At 31.7% G+C, this 18128-nt stretch overlaps 1 protein-coding gene across 2 annotated transcripts in view; it reads left to right on the top strand.

The window, feature by feature from the left end:
• stan (Protocadherin-like wing polarity protein stan) overlaps positions 1 to 16130 on the top strand; it is a 299969-nt gene extending 283839 nt beyond the window's left edge. For both annotated transcript variants that reach the window (XM_067774726.1, XM_067774727.1), the window contains one exon: positions 15800 to 16130. In XM_067774726.1, the coding sequence (XP_067630827.1) occupies positions 15800 to 15833 (34 nt within the window). In that variant the 3' untranslated portion in view covers positions 15834 to 16130. The remainder of the gene's footprint in view (positions 1 to 15799) is intronic.
• Positions 16131 to 18128: the final 1998 nt, after the last annotated feature.

The following is an 18128-nucleotide window of genomic DNA, read 5'->3' on the forward strand; positions in this document are numbered from 1 at the left end:
CAAGTGCTCATAGCTTATTAGCAATTGTTTTCGTTTTTAATAGGCCTGTTGATAAATGACTCAAGGTTCGATTCGAGTTCAAGGCCAGAACAATAATTTTTTTTCTAATGATAATTATAGTTATCTTTTAATTTTTCTAAATTTGAAAAATTGTATTTTGTTTTAAATTAAATTAAAAAATAACAATAATTATCGCGGGTTCGAATCGAGCTCAAGGCCTAACAATAATTTTTTATCATTATTATTGTTATCATCCATTCTGCAACAGATGTCGCAGTGTTGTGAATATCAATTGGCACGAACCAGAATAGAAGTAGGATTAATGATGACAAACAACAACAACAACAACAACAGGACAAACAAAAAACCGCTGTGATGGCTGAATGGTTATAGCAGCGGCGCCTAAACGTTGCCGATGAAGGAATTTAGCAGTTCCCGAAATGGATCTATACAACGAGCTTTGGCAGTTGTCTAAATTTTTTCTTTCTTCTATTCTAATTTAAAAATATTTTCAATTAAGAAAAAATTTATCATAACAATAATAATGATAAAAAATTATTGTTAGGCCTTGAACTCGATTCGAACCCGCGATCTTACAAATCAGTAGGCCGATATAACAACAAAAACAATAATTATCATTAGAAAAAAAAGTATGGTTCTTGCTTTTAGCTCGAATCGAACCTTGAATCATTTATCAATAGGCCGATAAAAAAAATTGTTTCTATTTATTTATTAATAAAATTTAAATATTTAGCATAAAAAATATTGTTTTTCGATAATTACTTCTAAATTAATTTATTTTAATAAATTGTTTTTATAAATAATTCATGAAAAATATCTTTTTATAATTTTTCTGCTTTACTGTTATTTTATAAAATGCGAAATCAAAAATTTTAAATACTTGGAAAACTTGCACTTTGATAAAAGACCTAACACAAACAGTAAGAATCATAAAATTTGACTCAAAAATATATGATTAAAAAAATTTGTTTCCCTTTGAACAAGAAAATAAATACTTAAAAAATATTTTTAATTAAATTTTAGATTTTGAAAATGACAAAATTTTTATTTTAAAAGTTAAATATTTAATATATCAAATAGTAACATGTTTTTTTTTCATAATAATATATAAATCAAATAAAACATAAATAAAAAATAGTTTATAAAAAATTTAAAAAAAAGTTTTAATTTATATAATTTATAATTTTTCAGTTTTATCCGCAAACTTGCATTCTCATAAAAAACTTAAATAAAATAAATATAATTTTAATTGCAATAATAATTACAAATTGTTTAATAATAAAAAAGTTTACCTTCTAATTCAAATTTGAAAATTAATAAAAGAAATATAATTCCAAATAAAAAATGCAATTAAAATTGATAACAAACAAACATAATGTAACATAAATTTTTAAATAAAATTTATTTTTTTGTAATTATTGGTTTATAAAAAACATATAAAAAAATGAAAAATAATTGAAAACAATTTTGAAATAGGAACTTACTCAGACAAACTGCACGCTTTATAATATTTCTTTAAGTTTTGCCTTTACATTTCTTTTATAACCGATTTCGTATATATAAATTATATTTTTTTAAACCCAAATTATGGGGGATATTTTTAAGCTCGTTAACAGAACTTGTTCAGTGACATTGGATTTACAGCAATGCATTATTATAAAGCTTTTCGCTGTTGACCATTATAATAATTTTATTTAAATGTTTTTTGTATATAAAAAAAAATTTACCTTTTTTGTTCTAATTTCTGTAAATCAAAAAAAAAATAAATATTAATTTTAATTAATTCATTTCTTTAAAAATGTGAAAAACAGTATAAAATGAATGAATAAAGCAAGAAAAAATTTCAAAGCAATTTTATTCTAATATATAAAAAGTTTATCTCAATTAATAAAACTTCTTTTTAAGTTTTATGTTTACATTTATAAAATCAAAAAAAAATTAAATAATCATCTTTTATTTTTGTAAAATATAATATAAAAAATAAAATTAATAAAAAAAAATAATCTAAAATATAACAATAAAAATGATTTAAAAATATTTTTTTTAACTTCTATGTTCCAATTTCTAAAACTAAAAATAAATAAAAATTTTATTAATTTAATTCCTTAAAAAAAGTGGAAAACTTTTATAAATAAATATATAAGGAATTTCATTCTCAAATATAGTAACATTAAAACAAATTTCAAAAATATTTTCTAATGATACCAAATATCTTATTTAAATTTTTTTTATTCGTTATCACTTTTAGCAACACATATTATAGTTTTACCTTTTAATATGAAATATGTTGCTTCGAGTTAACAATATTTTAATTTTACATTAAAGAAAATTAAAATTTTTATAATTTTTTAAAATTTAAAATTTAGTTTAAAAAAAGACAACATATAAAATATTACTTTCATAAACAAAAAAAAATTCTGGTTAGTCAATTAATTCATTTTTTCTTAACTTTTATCCGCAAATCGTTGGAATTAACTGACCACCTACACCTACATACCACACATACCACCGTATATCGAAAATCTTCTCTTCCATAATCGCATTTCCATTTACTGCTCAATCGCTCTTTATTTACCCTACCTTTAAATCCACTACAAAAAAAACAACAAAACGAAAATAAACTTTGCTAAATTCACAAATTTACCACAAAACCCAAAATTACTATGCTACAAAAATTTCATATATATTAAAAATAAACAAACATACAAATTTGCAATTGGCCGCAGGTGGTCATGGGAACGCCTAAAGAAAATCTAATTACAATTTTCTATATTTTACGCTTGCAAATAAAAACAAAATTTGGCGAAATATGAATTGTGCAACGAATTGCCAAATGGATGCGTTGTAAAAATATACCAAAAAAATGTATGCATACATTGAAAACAAACAACATTAAATAAATATGAAATTTAAAAAAAATATATTTACTGTTGATTGGAACAAAAACACACAAAACCTACCACACAATTTATATTCATCATATCAAATGTGGCACAAACTGATGGACAACAAAATTTAATGAAATAATATTTGCCAAAATATTGTGGAAAAAATTCTGGAATCGACAACATAAATATACGCACATACACAACAACAAATATACATTTATAAATCAAAAAAAATAAATGCATCCGCAAATATGCTCTCAAACCCTGCTAATGGCTTTTATGGCAAATATTGCAACAAAAAAAATTTTAATAAATAAAAATAACAAAAACCATATCAACGTTGATTTGAATGCCCGCAAAAATGGCCAAAATGTGCATGGAATGCTGTGAATGTTGCCGCCGAAATGCGAAATATTTTGTCAATAAACAATCAACAATTTGTACTGCTAACTACAACAAAAACAACAACAACAACAACGATATGCAATAATTTCATGTATTAAAACAAATGTGTTGGCATTCATATACACAAATATACCTACATACGCATACAAAAAACTAATACTGCTCTCTCTCTGTGAAACTTTTTGACCGATGTGTTGCATCAATTGCTTACAACAAAAACACACATATAACAATGCTAATGTTAATGCAACATAATTACACATATTTAATATCAAAACGACGAACGCAACGACCAAAATAATTACATTAACAAAATAACAACAACTCGTACTCACTCTATCTGCCTCTCTCACTCTGTCTCTACATAATAACTTCATTCATTCAACCACAACAACGCAGTTCAGAGGTAAAACAAATCATTTTTCATATTCTACAATAACAATAACAATATAACATTTAACTTAATATTATACTAACAATATTTATTATGCAGACATATATTTTACTAAATTCACTTAATTTTCTCTACTAATTGTAAATACAAATTTTTATTTTGGTTTTATATTGCATTTTATGGTTTTAGGAATATTTTTGTTTTTGATGTTTTTATTGAATGCTTTTTACAAATTGATTTTGTAACTAGATTTGGATACTTTATTAATATCATTTTTTTGCTGCTCTGCAATGCATTTTGGTTTAAATACTTTTTGTTTTTTCTTTTAAATTCAGGATTCATGCGCAAGCTTAAAAGCTCATTATGTGTGTGATTTTTTTTTTCAATATAGGTTATTTATTTTGATTATTCTATTTTCGCTTTAGTGAGTGATTTATTATGCATTTGGGCAAGTCATCGAAAAAAGGATTGTATTGATTTTGCTCTTGCTACGAAGCGTTTCAACAACTGCGAGTATCAACGCCCCATGCGATAGCTTGGGTTGAACTGGTACTGCCTCGAAATCAGACAAGTCTGCTGCCCCTAATAGCTGGTGTCTTGACCTGGCGATCGCAGGATATGAACAGAGAATGTGCCCAATTACTTCTTCCTGCAGCCCGCGAGGTCTAATTTATGAGCATGTGGCGCCAAAAAAGTAGTGTTCCGTTAATATATAATGTTATGAGCAGCTTTTTTGGCAGGCTGTGGGTTCTCCTTTTGTATGGATCGACATAGTAAACAGCAGAACTGACCATTTGAATTAGGTTGAAACATTGAGGATAAAATAGTTTCCTAGGTGGGACAGGAATCGGGATATTCAGAGATATTTAGGAAGTCCATTTTGCGAATCTTGTGACCGCTATTTGAGGAACTTCTCATAGAGCTAGATTCTTGAAACTCAGAACATACTTCAGAACCCGTAAGACAATGCAAAGTGAGGGAGCATTTTAGCTACGTGGTGCCTAGATCGTGAAAATACAAAAAATCGTCCGAACTTGGAAACTTTGCTTTCGAGTTTTAAGGAAACTGCCGATAACTCATAAAACTGAAACTTTGAACAAAAGTTTGGGCTCTATTAACTTGCAATATTTTGGTTAAAAATGTTTTCTAGATGGGACAGGGGTCGAAATATACAGAAATATTTTAAAAGTCCATTTACAATATGTGAAATTGTGCAACCGCTGTTTGAATAACTTCCCGCAGAGCTTGATTCTTGAAATTAAGAACATAGTTCAGAACTCCTACGACAATGCAAATTGAGGGAGCGTAGCTAGTCCAGTGGTCGTGAAAATTCAAAATTTCGTGTGAAGTTGCACTTTTTCTTCGAGTTTTCTAGATAGGGGCTCGATATATTCAGAAATATTTAGAAAGTTCATTTACAACTTGTAGAATCTTGCTATCGTACAAGTGTTGAAAAATTCATTTACGATTCTGAAAGCTTGTGATCGATTTTTACGTAACTTCTCATTGGGCTAGAAATATTAAATTTTACACAAATTGCAGGTCACCTTGACATCGCAACAAATGGTGAAAATAAGAATAAGGTAAAAAATTTTTAAGTACTTCTTTTATATGAATTGATCAGAAGAAACGAAAAATTTATTTTTCCTGTTTTCCGTACCCTTGCGCCAATCTCAAGACTATTATAGCTCGAGCTCAGGCACGGGATGACTCAATACTGCTTTGGCCATAAGGCCTGCACTCAAGCTACCCGCGGCTTTCTACGCCTTCTCTATTTTGTGCTTTGGTTTTCTTGTAGGGTTACTCCTCCCAGCTTAGGCCTACTCCGATTCGGGACCACATATTTCCAAGCAAGTAATTTGTGGATAGGGGGTTTTTCCGCCGACTCCAGTAGCCTAAGCATGTACATCCACAAGCTCCTGAAGAATTAGTGAGCTAGTTATTGGCAGGTATAGCCACTTGTGATGACTGAAACGTTATCTGCATATGCCTGGAGTTTGACTGGTCCTCTTTGGTGTCATTTTGGCAAAAGGTTGACGATCAACTTTCAAACCATTCATTATAATACCCCATCTTGTGGTGCTCCTCTGTTTACAGATTTGTGACCTTGCATAGACCCCATATCGACATGATCACTCTGCAGGTTAGCATGGAGCCGAACCAATTTGTGAAGGTCGGATGTATCCAGTAGAGACTGTTCTAAATTGCTCGTTTCAATACATTTTTAAAATCCCTAATAATGCCCAGGAAAACACCTTGGGCATATACCTGGTATTTAAGGGCTTTTTCAATGATCATGGTCACCCTATGCAATGCAATATCGACGGGCTTCCCTTTGTTGTAAGCATGTTGTGCTGAAAAGAATCATGTTTCATTCATATTTGACTTAAAATATACATAAACTCATCTCTCTATGGTTTTGAGCAGAAAATGTGTCAAACTAGTACTGCCCTCCTAATAAAAAATACGGGTATCTGCTTTCTTTTTTTCGAAGATTAGCGATTTACAAAGACGTCAAATTCGAGTATAAGTAGCTCAAATTTAACTTGTTTTTGCACAAATAGAAAGTTCGCATCCAAGTTAGTACAAAATACTTTTTCTCAATAAAAAAAAAACAGGATATGTTTGAAAGTTACAAACAAGTTAAGTTCAATATTTCAGTTTCAGTAAGAATGCAAATACCCACATTCGTTTTTAAAACGGCAGAATAGGCCTGTAATATTTCGGGGTATTCCTGCTTTTGGTTGAGGGAACCCTCGAGCCGTCCTCCAAGAGTACGGAACGTGGTTATCTTTTATGCAGCCCTCAAATATTGCTCCAAGCTATTCTGCAATCGTTCCAACTACCATGAGCAACTAAGCATGGAATATCCCATCTGGAACCGGTGATTTGAACTTTGCAAAAGTTTTTACAATGGACTCAATATTAAGGTATGGACGTTGTTACACAACTCTTCCATATCATCTTCTGATGGAAAGTATGTTTTAAGTAGCGCCTTAAGTTACTGCTCACTGCTGCGTAACCATTCCCCGCCCCAATGAACTTACAAACCCTTTGTGAATATTTATGATGTCTCGATTTTGTAGTTTTTTCCGTAATTCGTTCTCTATAGTTTTACTGCAATTTTGAAACTTTCTCGACTAACGTATGAAGCAGAATATATGGGGGTCCACAGATAGTGTGCTTATCGAACACGTATGTAGAGGAATAGGTCCCAGAGGGCCTACAGCAATGCTTCTTGTCACTTCAAGTTAAAGCTGGTGCTATGTAACTGAAAATTGGTATAAAAGAGATGTATTTAATGCCTAGGTTTCCCATCTAGTTAAATCCTACATCTATATGAATTTATTGAAAAGTAATCACATTTTTTTACGGCAGAGACTCAAAATTATTCATTAAAGTTTTATCAAAATCGCATCGAATCCGCTGCCGTAGGTACGTTTTAGTTGATTATTATTTTTTTTTTTTAGTTATAAAAATTGCTTGATTTTTTTTGAATTTTTTTCCTAATTTACAAACACTTTTTTTAGTACATACAATACATTTATATAAAGAAAAACTGTACATACAAAGCATTATATTCATGAAAACCAAACATTTGCAGTTGGACATTATTTGGCTGCATCGCTGGCGTCGCCGTTACCCCTGGTCTCTTACAATCTGGTACACGTAGTTAAAAAAAGCAAAGAGAAGAAACGTATTTAGTTAGCATATTCTCAACAAAAACAAATTACTAGAAATTTATTGAAATATTTGCACAACTTAATAGCTTAAATACTTCAAATGCACCTTATAAGATTAATATATGAAAGTATTAAAGTAATTGCTAAAGTAAAATGGAGATCCCTTAAAACAAAATATAAAAATTAAATGTGTATTTTTAAATAAATAAAGGATAAAAAAAGGTTAGCACTTACAGCAGTTAACAAAAAAAAAAAAAACAAAATAGCTGTGGCAATTTTATCAAATTTCACCAATTAAATTCTTCTTCTATCTTCCATTTTTCTTTTAATTGCCATTTTGTATTCGAAAATATGCAATGAACATAAAAAAAAACGTTTAACGAAAATGTCGAACTTTTCTTTTTTAAGTTCTCTGATTTTTTGAGCATGTAGTTTTATAATCAGTTTTAGTTCAACATAGTGGAATTTATAATTCGCATTGGTTTTTGACAATTATTTTCCGAAGCGTGTTTCAGAATTTCTTCCATATATGTATTTCTATAATTTTTGGCACACTTTGTTTAGAGGAAAATCTACCCATGATTCAATTACAAGAAGTTTGCTCGGCTGACACATTTTTTGACAATTGCAGCCATTTTGCTCCCTCAATTGAATTGACATCCGTTTTTTTGCGATTTTTGAAAAATATTAGTAGTAGAAATAGGAAGTACTGAACTGCATCATTCTTTAGAACATTTTTTTTTATTTTATGATAATTTATTAACTATGCCATGATCTATTAGGGTGACTGAACATAGGTTTTTTAAAAAGTACCGACACCAAGGAATCGTGCACTTTCGTAAGCGTATGAATATACGAAACCTAAACCAATTTAAAATTCGTCGTTCAACGTCAAAAACTCGGCTAGTAAATTGATTCACATAAAAATGTAATTAGTAAATAATGTAGATGCCAAAACGAAATGTACTCATTGAGCATGTTAACTTATTCATTCCGTATGTTCAGAATATTCGTCTCAATTTAAAAATTTGTGGAATCGTTTTATATTTGAAATTTTATGTATACTTATACTTATTTGGAATATCTGGACCTCGTACGGTAGCATCAAACGAACATGTTCCGAATATTCTAAATTGAAGGTTTATCCGGGGCACTTCCATGAATACTTAAACGGAAGAGAGCTTTACGAAATTTCAGAATAAAAATAACAATAAGCAATATCAAAAAGAATAAAATTGAAATAATTGTCAATAAGCGTAGCAGGACCGCAAAAAAGCTTAACTCTTCTGTCAAATTCAAGGGCGGAATATAAAGTTCTAAGGCAATGAGCCATTTTCTTTTATTTTTTGTCAGTTCATTTCGGCTACTAAGTAAAGTATCATCCCATGTATTATATATCTCAAAGTATTTTTAAAAAATTTCGCATTTCAGGATTTGTCACGAAAACGCCCTATATCAGAATTAGATTGAAGAACGCCTCATTAACTCCCTCTTATGTCAAAATGCATTGAACTTATGAAACAAGTGTATTTTTGAATAAATTCTGACGTACGTCATTCTTCAAACAAACTCTGTAAGAATTACCAATCCAAAATAACTCTTTATCAATTTCCCCCAAAAAATTAACAAATTTTTTATCACTGCTAATATACTACTAAAGGTTCTTTTCTACTACAATTTCCGCTGAAGAGGTTTAAATTATACCCCGTTTTTCTTACTTCGTAAAAGCAACCCGTCCAGATTTTTAAATTTGGGAGTGTCAAAGCTCTGACATCATTGGAGAATAAACCTCTAGTAATTGAATCATGAATCCACCTTTTTGAAAAAAAAAAATATCAAAAATCTTTGCACCTCTTCAGAGACATATAATTTGTACTTGCAAACTCAAAGAAATGCAAATAACTCCAAATAAAAGGTTCCAAATTTTCTCAAAATTTTGAATTTTTTTCGAAAACGTTTTTGAGTTCGGTTTGCATCGTTTTAGTTACAAAATGCATAGAAGTTGTGCTGATTTAAACCACGTTTTTATTTATAAAAACTTTAAATTATATTTTTCAATACGCCTAAATGTATGCGTCTTTTTTTATTTTTAAATTTTTCACCATCATGAAAATTTATGAAAATTGAAAAATCAATACTGAAAATTAAAATATTGATAAAACATTTTAAAATTACAAAGTTCAAAATAACTAAAATACAAAGTTAAATAAAAATAATAAGAACCCTACAGAAGTCTTTGCTTAAAATGTCGAAAATAAAAATGGAAGAACTGAATTGACGAAATTTATTTATTCATTTATTAATTTCAATATTAATCTACAAAATATAAAAGAATTTCACACAGATTACAAGAAGAAAAAGCATCTAAAAAAATAACAACCATTATTATTTGATTAAAATTGTCACGACAATTTTTTTTCAGTGCGCTGTTTAAAATCTATTGTAGCTTTTCCATTTTAACTAACCGTTTTAAACTTCAATTGATTTGATCCCATGCTCCCACCATTTAAGTTTTTTGTTGTAGCCTTATAAGCGCAGGTGGTTCTGTTTTGGGAGGAAGTACATAAAATGGGTTATCTTCTTTGCAAGGCAGAGAGAAATCTGATTAACAGTAGGTAACAGGTAGGCTGCACCTGATGTTTATGAGCAGCAGAGAGAAAATCGTAAAATGTTACTGAAGTTCGTGCTATTATATAAATTGTACCCATTTTTACGGCGTTTTTATGGCATAGTGCTCTATTTTGTACCCCAACTTGCCATCTGCACGTCTCTGGATAGTTCAGGCACTAGCATGTACTCTAAAATGATAAGTTAAAATGATAAATACTACGGGGAACGAGAGCCAATATCGTAAGGCCTCAAAATACTTTTACATTCTCCGCTGTAACCATATTTATGGCTATGGCAAAGACGATGAGTAATTTTGTACAAAATTTTAACTCATTGCATCTCTCATGAAATTTTTAATTTTGGAAATCGATAGTAACGTATTACGTTCTCGTCAAATATTGAGAGCGCTATGTAACGAAATCTTTGTATAAAAAATAAGAAACATGAAAGAGAATAAAATTGAAATTTTTTGCTTTCAAGTGTGCAGCAAATTTTATGTATTTCTTTCAATTGGCATTACCCATTTGAGTTCGCAAACACTGGAATGATTTAAAAAAAATGATTTCGATATCAAGGGGAGGCCTTGTATCCAGTTGTTGTTGTTGTTTTGGGGAGTGCTATCGATATTGATGGTCCTTTGCCGGATATAGATCCGGTACGTTCCAGTATCAAGAACCATTAATTTACTAGCTCGACAATCTCGGGAAGGATTTAATATGACCACGTTGAACAGGATTCACCGTGGATAGGTTAACAATATGGTTGGAGAAGCTATATATTGCGCTGATAACCCTTGCAAGCGTTGCACTACACAGCCCCTTGAATCATTTGGTTATTTTATTCGCCTCTTCCACAGGCATACCTGCCGTGGTGGAATTCTGCGCTCTCTAACCCGCCGGGAGTTCCGGTTCTTTAAAATTGGTGAAATAATTAATAGAAATTTACCTAAAGAGATCATAAAAACTTTAAAAAATTATAATCTGTATTTAATTAGCGAGACATGCTCATATTGCTTTATACAATGGGTTTTGTTATTGATATTAGAGAAAATTTGCAAAGTTTACAAACAGCGATAGTTACTGGGACATGTTTTTAGAATTTCACTTCTTCATCAGCTAGCATCTCGGTAGCTGAGTATTGAACTCGAATCTCCAACATTCATGCTAGTGTAAAGGCATATGCCACTCAATCATATCAATGCCCCGCTGCTCGATTTGCAATTGGTCTCTAAGTGTTGCCTTTTTGTTGTTAATCCTTTTATTCACCATTTAGGTACAAACTAATTCTATATGCTATTTAATCCTAATGGTGTTCAATGTTTTAGGCGCACTTAAGAGCTTAGTAACAATGGATTTTTACAGTATTGCTTTTATTAGCAGAACTTCCGCTGTTAACTATTATATCAATATAATCATCTATATTTAATTAGCGAGACATGCTCATATCGCTTTATACAATTCTTTGGTTATTGATTTTAGAAGTTAAATTCAGAAACTTGCCGTAGTAACCATCGCCGTTTGTAGACTTTGCAATTTGTCTCTAATATCAATACCTTAAAAAATATAAGAAAGCCACTTATATTAAGACCACTACTTTCGTCCCTATATCATACAAACCCGTTCCAGGGCTGCCATTAATTATTATTTTCAATTCGTAATGGATTGGCAGTAAGAAAACGTAGCCTTAATCAACAGCGTTTGATTTATGATCATATCATTAATAAGGGTGTATATATAAAATCGCAAACAAACGTTTTGAAAAATTCCAAACCCCCGTTTAGGTTCTGTATCGCCGTAATTTTTTAATTTAAACATTAACATCAAATAGACAACTAAACAAAACTTATTTCCTTACATTGGGTATGAAAAATTCAAGTTCATCTCGAATTCCTCATTACAGGAAAGGACCTAAAGCTTAAAATTGACTTTTGTTGTTATTGCTTGTTGTCTGCCTTTCAACATCGCTAAGTCAAACACATAACCAAATTCAGTGCCACACGTACTTAAACATTCATTTTTATATATAAACATATTCAATAACTTAACAACACAAACACACATATATTACTCAACCGCAACTTTTAATCGACACATTATAAACATAAAAAAAAAAACATATTTATTTACACGTAAAAATTAATTTAGTTTAAAATTTTAATTTCATTGCTCGACAAATCTGCATTTAAATACGTATCTTAGTTTTTTTAGTTTACTTTTACTTTAAATTGGTTAAAACGTGAATGCAATAAACTAAGCACTATTTTTCCTTAATTGTGCTTATTTAGTTGTAGCATTATTTCACATATTAACTCAATTATATATGTATGTATGTATGTATGTGCGTAGGTGTTACTCATACAAAAAACATAAATAAACAGTACCGAATCTATTACAAAATCGATAATTTTAAGTTTGGTAAATACAACAGCGACCACGAAAAGAGAACTGGCAATTTTTATCAAATTTCGTCAATTAAAATCTCCTTTTTTATTTTCGAAACTTTAAGAAAAAATTCTATGAATTTCGTAATTGAAAATATGAAATTTCAAAACCGTTAACCAAAAAAATTCAAAAGTTCGTCAAAAGTTAACAAAAATTTCGAACGTTTCATTTAAAATTTTCTGAATTTTTTTTTTGGGTATGCACTTTTATCGCCGAATCAATTAGTCCGGTAAAGTACAAGTTATAGGTCTCTCAAAATTCGTATTGAATTTTGACAAGCTTTTTTCCGAAGGGTGTTTCAGCTTTCTTTCATTTAAAAAACCAAGCTATATGCCCGAGCATTTGGAAAAATAACGGTCGAAAAATCAATTACGAATTTTGAGCGACCTATAACTTGCATTTTGTTAAACTAAAATTGATTGCACTACAAAACTACATACTCACAAAACATCAAAAAAAAACTCCAAACACAAAGCTCGAAACTATTGTCACATTTGAGCGATTTTTTTTTTTACTTAAATTACCGAAATTAAAAAATTGTTAACAAAATTTAATAAAAACTGTCACTGCTTTTTTCGTGTTCACTGCTGTAGATTTTAGAAATTCACACAAATTCCGTCTATTCTATATGCTAATTTCTCTATGTTGCTAAATGAATGCGTATGTAAATTTATAACTACATTAAAATATTTCTATTGAGTGTGGATAAGCTTACGCATTTACCTTTGCATATTGGGGTGTCCATAAATTTTGAGTTTCGGTGTCAGTGTTTCAGAGACAATATTCACTTTAAATCATGACACAATGACGTCATATTTTAATTTAAAGTTATAAGGGATTTTGGCAATTTTAAATTTAATATTTAAGGAGACGCTTTCGTTACTAATTGACAACTGAGCCTAAGGTTTTGTTGTTGAGACACACTGACAACATGCCCCTCTCGACTAGAAAGAACTTCTCTCCCTGTCGTTTGGTGCTGGAAGGAAGGCAAGATATCCATATACCCCCTTCCTCTCAGCTCCTGCTCCAGCTATGAGCTGATATCGAAATTATGGGCCGGCAGTGCCTTTTGGTTGCCCCTTCCAACACAATAGTCCGCAAATAAGCTAATACACAGCTGACGAACCACTTTATCTGCTTATATATGAGTGAAGGCTGCGGCCGCGCTATTACTAAGACCGTTGATAGCCGGTTTCTAACCGTCTCTAAACTGATTTACACTAGTAATGTTTAATCCCGGAATTCAATCACTCCTTTCGCCGTACTGTTTGACAACTCTCTCTTATTATAGATTTCACTAAGACCTTTCTCACCCTTCTACGAAAACCACCTCATTATTTCAGCACGCAGTTTTCGGAAGTTTTTTATCTTTACTATTTCTAAAATTCAGACCCTAACTTTTTTAGAGCAAAAGAGTCGAACGACTGGGCTTATTTTCCTCACTTAAGTTTCAAGATGACATTTCTACCCCAGATTTATGTACGGTAATTTCTTACAGTAATTTTAACAAAGGCACTGCTTGCATTGCAACCGTTTAAGCTGGGAGAAAAATTAAAACGACATATTGCTCCCCAATCTTCTCATTTGTATGCTCATAAAGCACAGCAGCCAATATTGCTGCTCACTTCCGGGTACAAATTTCCGTCAACGAACTTCTACTTTACCAATATATAGGTTGGCGAGAGAGCGACCTCAAGCGTTCTTGTTGGGACAACTTCAGCGAATCATATATCTGCAGCTGAGGAGTATCACCCTTTTTCAGTTTCCAGTTCGAAGGCACCCTATCTGAGAATGTTTTTCAAAAACACTCTAATTCAGAATTTGTCTGAAAAGCGCCCTCTCTCGAAATTCGTTTGAACACCTTATCTCAAATGTATTGATCATTGTGAATTCATACAAGTGAAAAATCTTTCTATTCCGTATCTTGTAAGCGTTATTAAATTGGAGTGCCATGAATTGCCCATTTGTGTTTCAACTTTTCTTTTAAATTTGTCTACAGAAAATCAGACTACATATTATTATTCACTTCTAAAATCTAGTTAAGAGATTAAATGTGAACAGCCACTTAAGCGAAAATTTTAAAATATGTAAATAATGCAATGAACCAGTCGCCTACAAAAATGTTTCAAAAAGACTATTGAGCAAATGATTTAAGTAATCGAACAGCGATTAAACAGGTGATCGAGGCTGTTTACTATTGTGAACGTTTATATCAAACATTCGCCACTTGTATGAAATCACAATGGTATTGAATTTAAGCTCAGACAAGGAGTTTTTGAAACAAATTATGAGTTCGGACGTTCTTCAACCGAATTCTGAAATGAAGCATTTTTAAGACAAAGTCTGTCCATGGCGTTATACCTACGTTTTTTGAGTTATGGCCTTTTCGAAACGCCAGCTGAAATAGGGTGTTATTGCACTCAGCAGTCGATATAATGTGTGGGTGTATGGTGAGCTTCCCCCTCTACTTTGATTTGAGCTTTGATGACGCTTGTAAAGCTGCGAGCTTTGGGTTCGGAAATATCGCGGAACTCCCGTGTCTGGCATCTCCCATACTAACCAAATCTTTAATATCTCCCACATATTTCGGAATCAACCGCGGCAAGTAAGCTTTCCGTGACAATCCTTTGTCCGAGAAATTAGTCAGATACCGATCTATAAAAAAGTATAATTTATGACTGGATTTGTTTAAAATTTGATGCTTTGGTAGCTCTACGTATTTAATATTATCTGGGATGTCTTCTCAACGGGAAATGAACCAGGGACAGACCTGTTCGATAAAATAGTTTATAGATGCGATTTGTTCTTTGTTTAAATGAATATTAGGAAAAATTTTATAAGGGCCTTTTTTTAAAAAATATATATATTAACCGTTTGTGAGAGAGAGAGGTAGAGGGAGTGGAATATTGAACAGAAAGAGGAAAGAGCTTTGATGAGAAAAGGAGAGTTAAAGAGATGGGATGGAGAAAGGGATACGATGGGCAGATGCAGATCCTGATTGAGAGGAGAAGGAAGAGTTAGAGGGAAAAGGCGAGGGAGAGAAGAGAAAAATAGAGGGTTAAAGGAGGAGGGAGAGGTATAAGGTGCCGAGTAATAGTAAGTTGTTAAATAAAACTCTGTGTAAAATTTTAAGTTAAAATACACATATACATACTTACATACACCCGTAGATATTCATATGCACAAAGATATTACACACCTTTGGAATAGCCGAAGAAATTTGTACTTAGTTGTTTGTAAATACTTTTCACTTTCCACGTATTAATTATTGTTCAAGCTTTTTCACGTTAATTAAAAACTCATACTCAATTTTTTTTTCTCTTTTCTTATGTCAACCACTTCATCGTTCATATCCAGGAGGAATATTGATGATGATGAAACGACCGTGTGACCACATCATCAACAGCATAAACACCAGCAAAACAACAACAATAACAAAAATACAATAAATGAACAAAAATTGAATATTAAACAAGCGGAATTAATAAAAAAACAACAACTGCAACTACAACAACAAAAATCACAAATGACTTTAATGCCAACGATAATGGCACAACAAATACCAGTACAACTTTGGAGAATCAATCAGAAAAACTTAATAAAAAGTGATGTAAACAAAAAGCAGCAACAGGAAAATGAACAAAAACAAAAACAAAAACATCAACAACAACAAGATCAACAAGCACAACATTTTGCAACAATACGTCGTGTGCCATCGCCACATTATTATAGTGGCCGATGTCAATGAATAAATATGTTTGTATGTGTTGATATATTTCAATATGCACACATACATACAATACACATACAAAGTAAATATTGTTAAATACGTAAGTAAGTTAAGTAGACAAAAACAAGGACAAGTGTAAAAAAAAATGTAATAGTTGTTAAGTTGATTATTGGTATTAATTAAGTTTGTATGTAGCAAATGTGTGTAAGTATTCATATATGCGTTTCCATACTTGTATTTACATGTCAAATGTGACAAGTAAACTATAAAAAAAAAGTTGCAAATATTTAAAAAAAAAATATAAAAACTGACAGATAAGATATTTGTTGTGCATCCTGTGACTTTAAGAGACACATGTCGATGAAGAAAAATGCAAATCATACAAAACAAATTTTATAAAGTCAGTTCTAATGAAATTTCATAAATATAGGGTAAACTGGGGAACTTTATCAAGATTTACTGAATCAAAATTTCTCCAAACGAAATTGAATTTTTATGAAACAAAATTCAAAGGTTGAACTTGCGGTTTGGTGTAACATAGACTAAATGCATGAATCATAAAGCTAAAGATCTGGCATTAAAACATTATCCACCGGCTGAATGCAGTAAGACGGAAAGTTGCCTTGTTGAATTGTTAACAAAAACTATGTAAAGAAGAGTGTATAACAACAAAAAACACATCTTAATCAGCTCATATCAATCACAATGGCTACCTATATCACAGGCTAAATATGTTTACGTATATTCATCACCCCCCCCCCCCCCCCCCCCCACAAAAAATAACTTTAGGTATCTCAAAAATCAATATTGCTTTCTAGAAATAGATCAGTAAGCTTACTTATATTATATATATGTATGTTAAAGCAATATTCTTTGCCATTAAGTTTGCAGGTGGCATTAACAGCCTGCATTCGCCCTAAAATTGGGGCTGTTAACAAGCGTTGCAAATACTCAACGAGAGACAAAGGACATTTTTTTACATGCACAAAGTTCCGTCGAGGCCTTTTTCGCTCTCTTCCAACTTACGCTTCGACGACAATTTACTATCTGGAGTGATTCCTAAATATTTTTTGCAAGGTTTGTCCTGCAGCATCACCCTGACTAACTTACAGCTGGTTTAATTTGGGACCTAGAACCGACCGAATCCGATATTAGATGCCCAGATATATATAACCCGAAGCGCCTGATTAGTTAAAGAGCTAATTGTTGAAAAGCACTTTCCATTATGCAATTTACAACGTCATCTGCGTAAGCCGTAAATTTGACAGATCCCTCATCAATCCGCCTGAGCTGTTGGTTGATGGCCAGCGTTCATAGCAGAGGTAATAACACTACACCTTGCGGCGTACCCCTTTCCGCTGATTTTGTGGCCTCATAAACCCCCACTGTGAAGTAGTCTTACTGCAATTTCATCCGTCTGGTTATGGTTAGATGTACTTCAATGTAGTTAAAACCATCTATGATCGACCGGTTAGAGACATCGTTGAAAGCCTCGGCAATGTCTAAGAAGACTCTTAAGGCACTCTTTATATTCTACAGCCTTCTTTATGTTTATAACAATCATATGCAGTGTAGTATTTACCGATTTGCCTTTGGTGTTCACATGCTGTGTTGTGGAGAGCAGTTTCTCTTCCACTTTGAATTTTATGTATATACATATCTATCAGCCTCTCACACGTTTTACGCAGAGTATGTGTAAAGCTAATGTACCTGTTGTCTTTAAGATACACATAACCTATCTTCCCCGCCTTTGATAGGAGAGCTACACGAGCAGCTCTCCAAGAGTACGGTACATATTTTCATTTTTGTAGCGATAGAGAAACTCCCCGAAAGTTTTGGGGAGCGGTATCGATATTCATTGTCCTTTTCCGGATATAGATCCGGTACACGATTCAATCTTATGCACCCATCTAATATTATTCTAAGCCATTCCGCGATCGATCGACTTAAAATTTG

The sequence above is a fragment of the Eurosta solidaginis genome, chromosome 3 (genome assembly GCF_040869045.1).
Source record: "Eurosta solidaginis isolate ZX-2024a chromosome 3, ASM4086904v1, whole genome shotgun sequence".
Taxonomy (NCBI): Eukaryota; Metazoa; Arthropoda; class Insecta; order Diptera; family Tephritidae; genus Eurosta; species Eurosta solidaginis.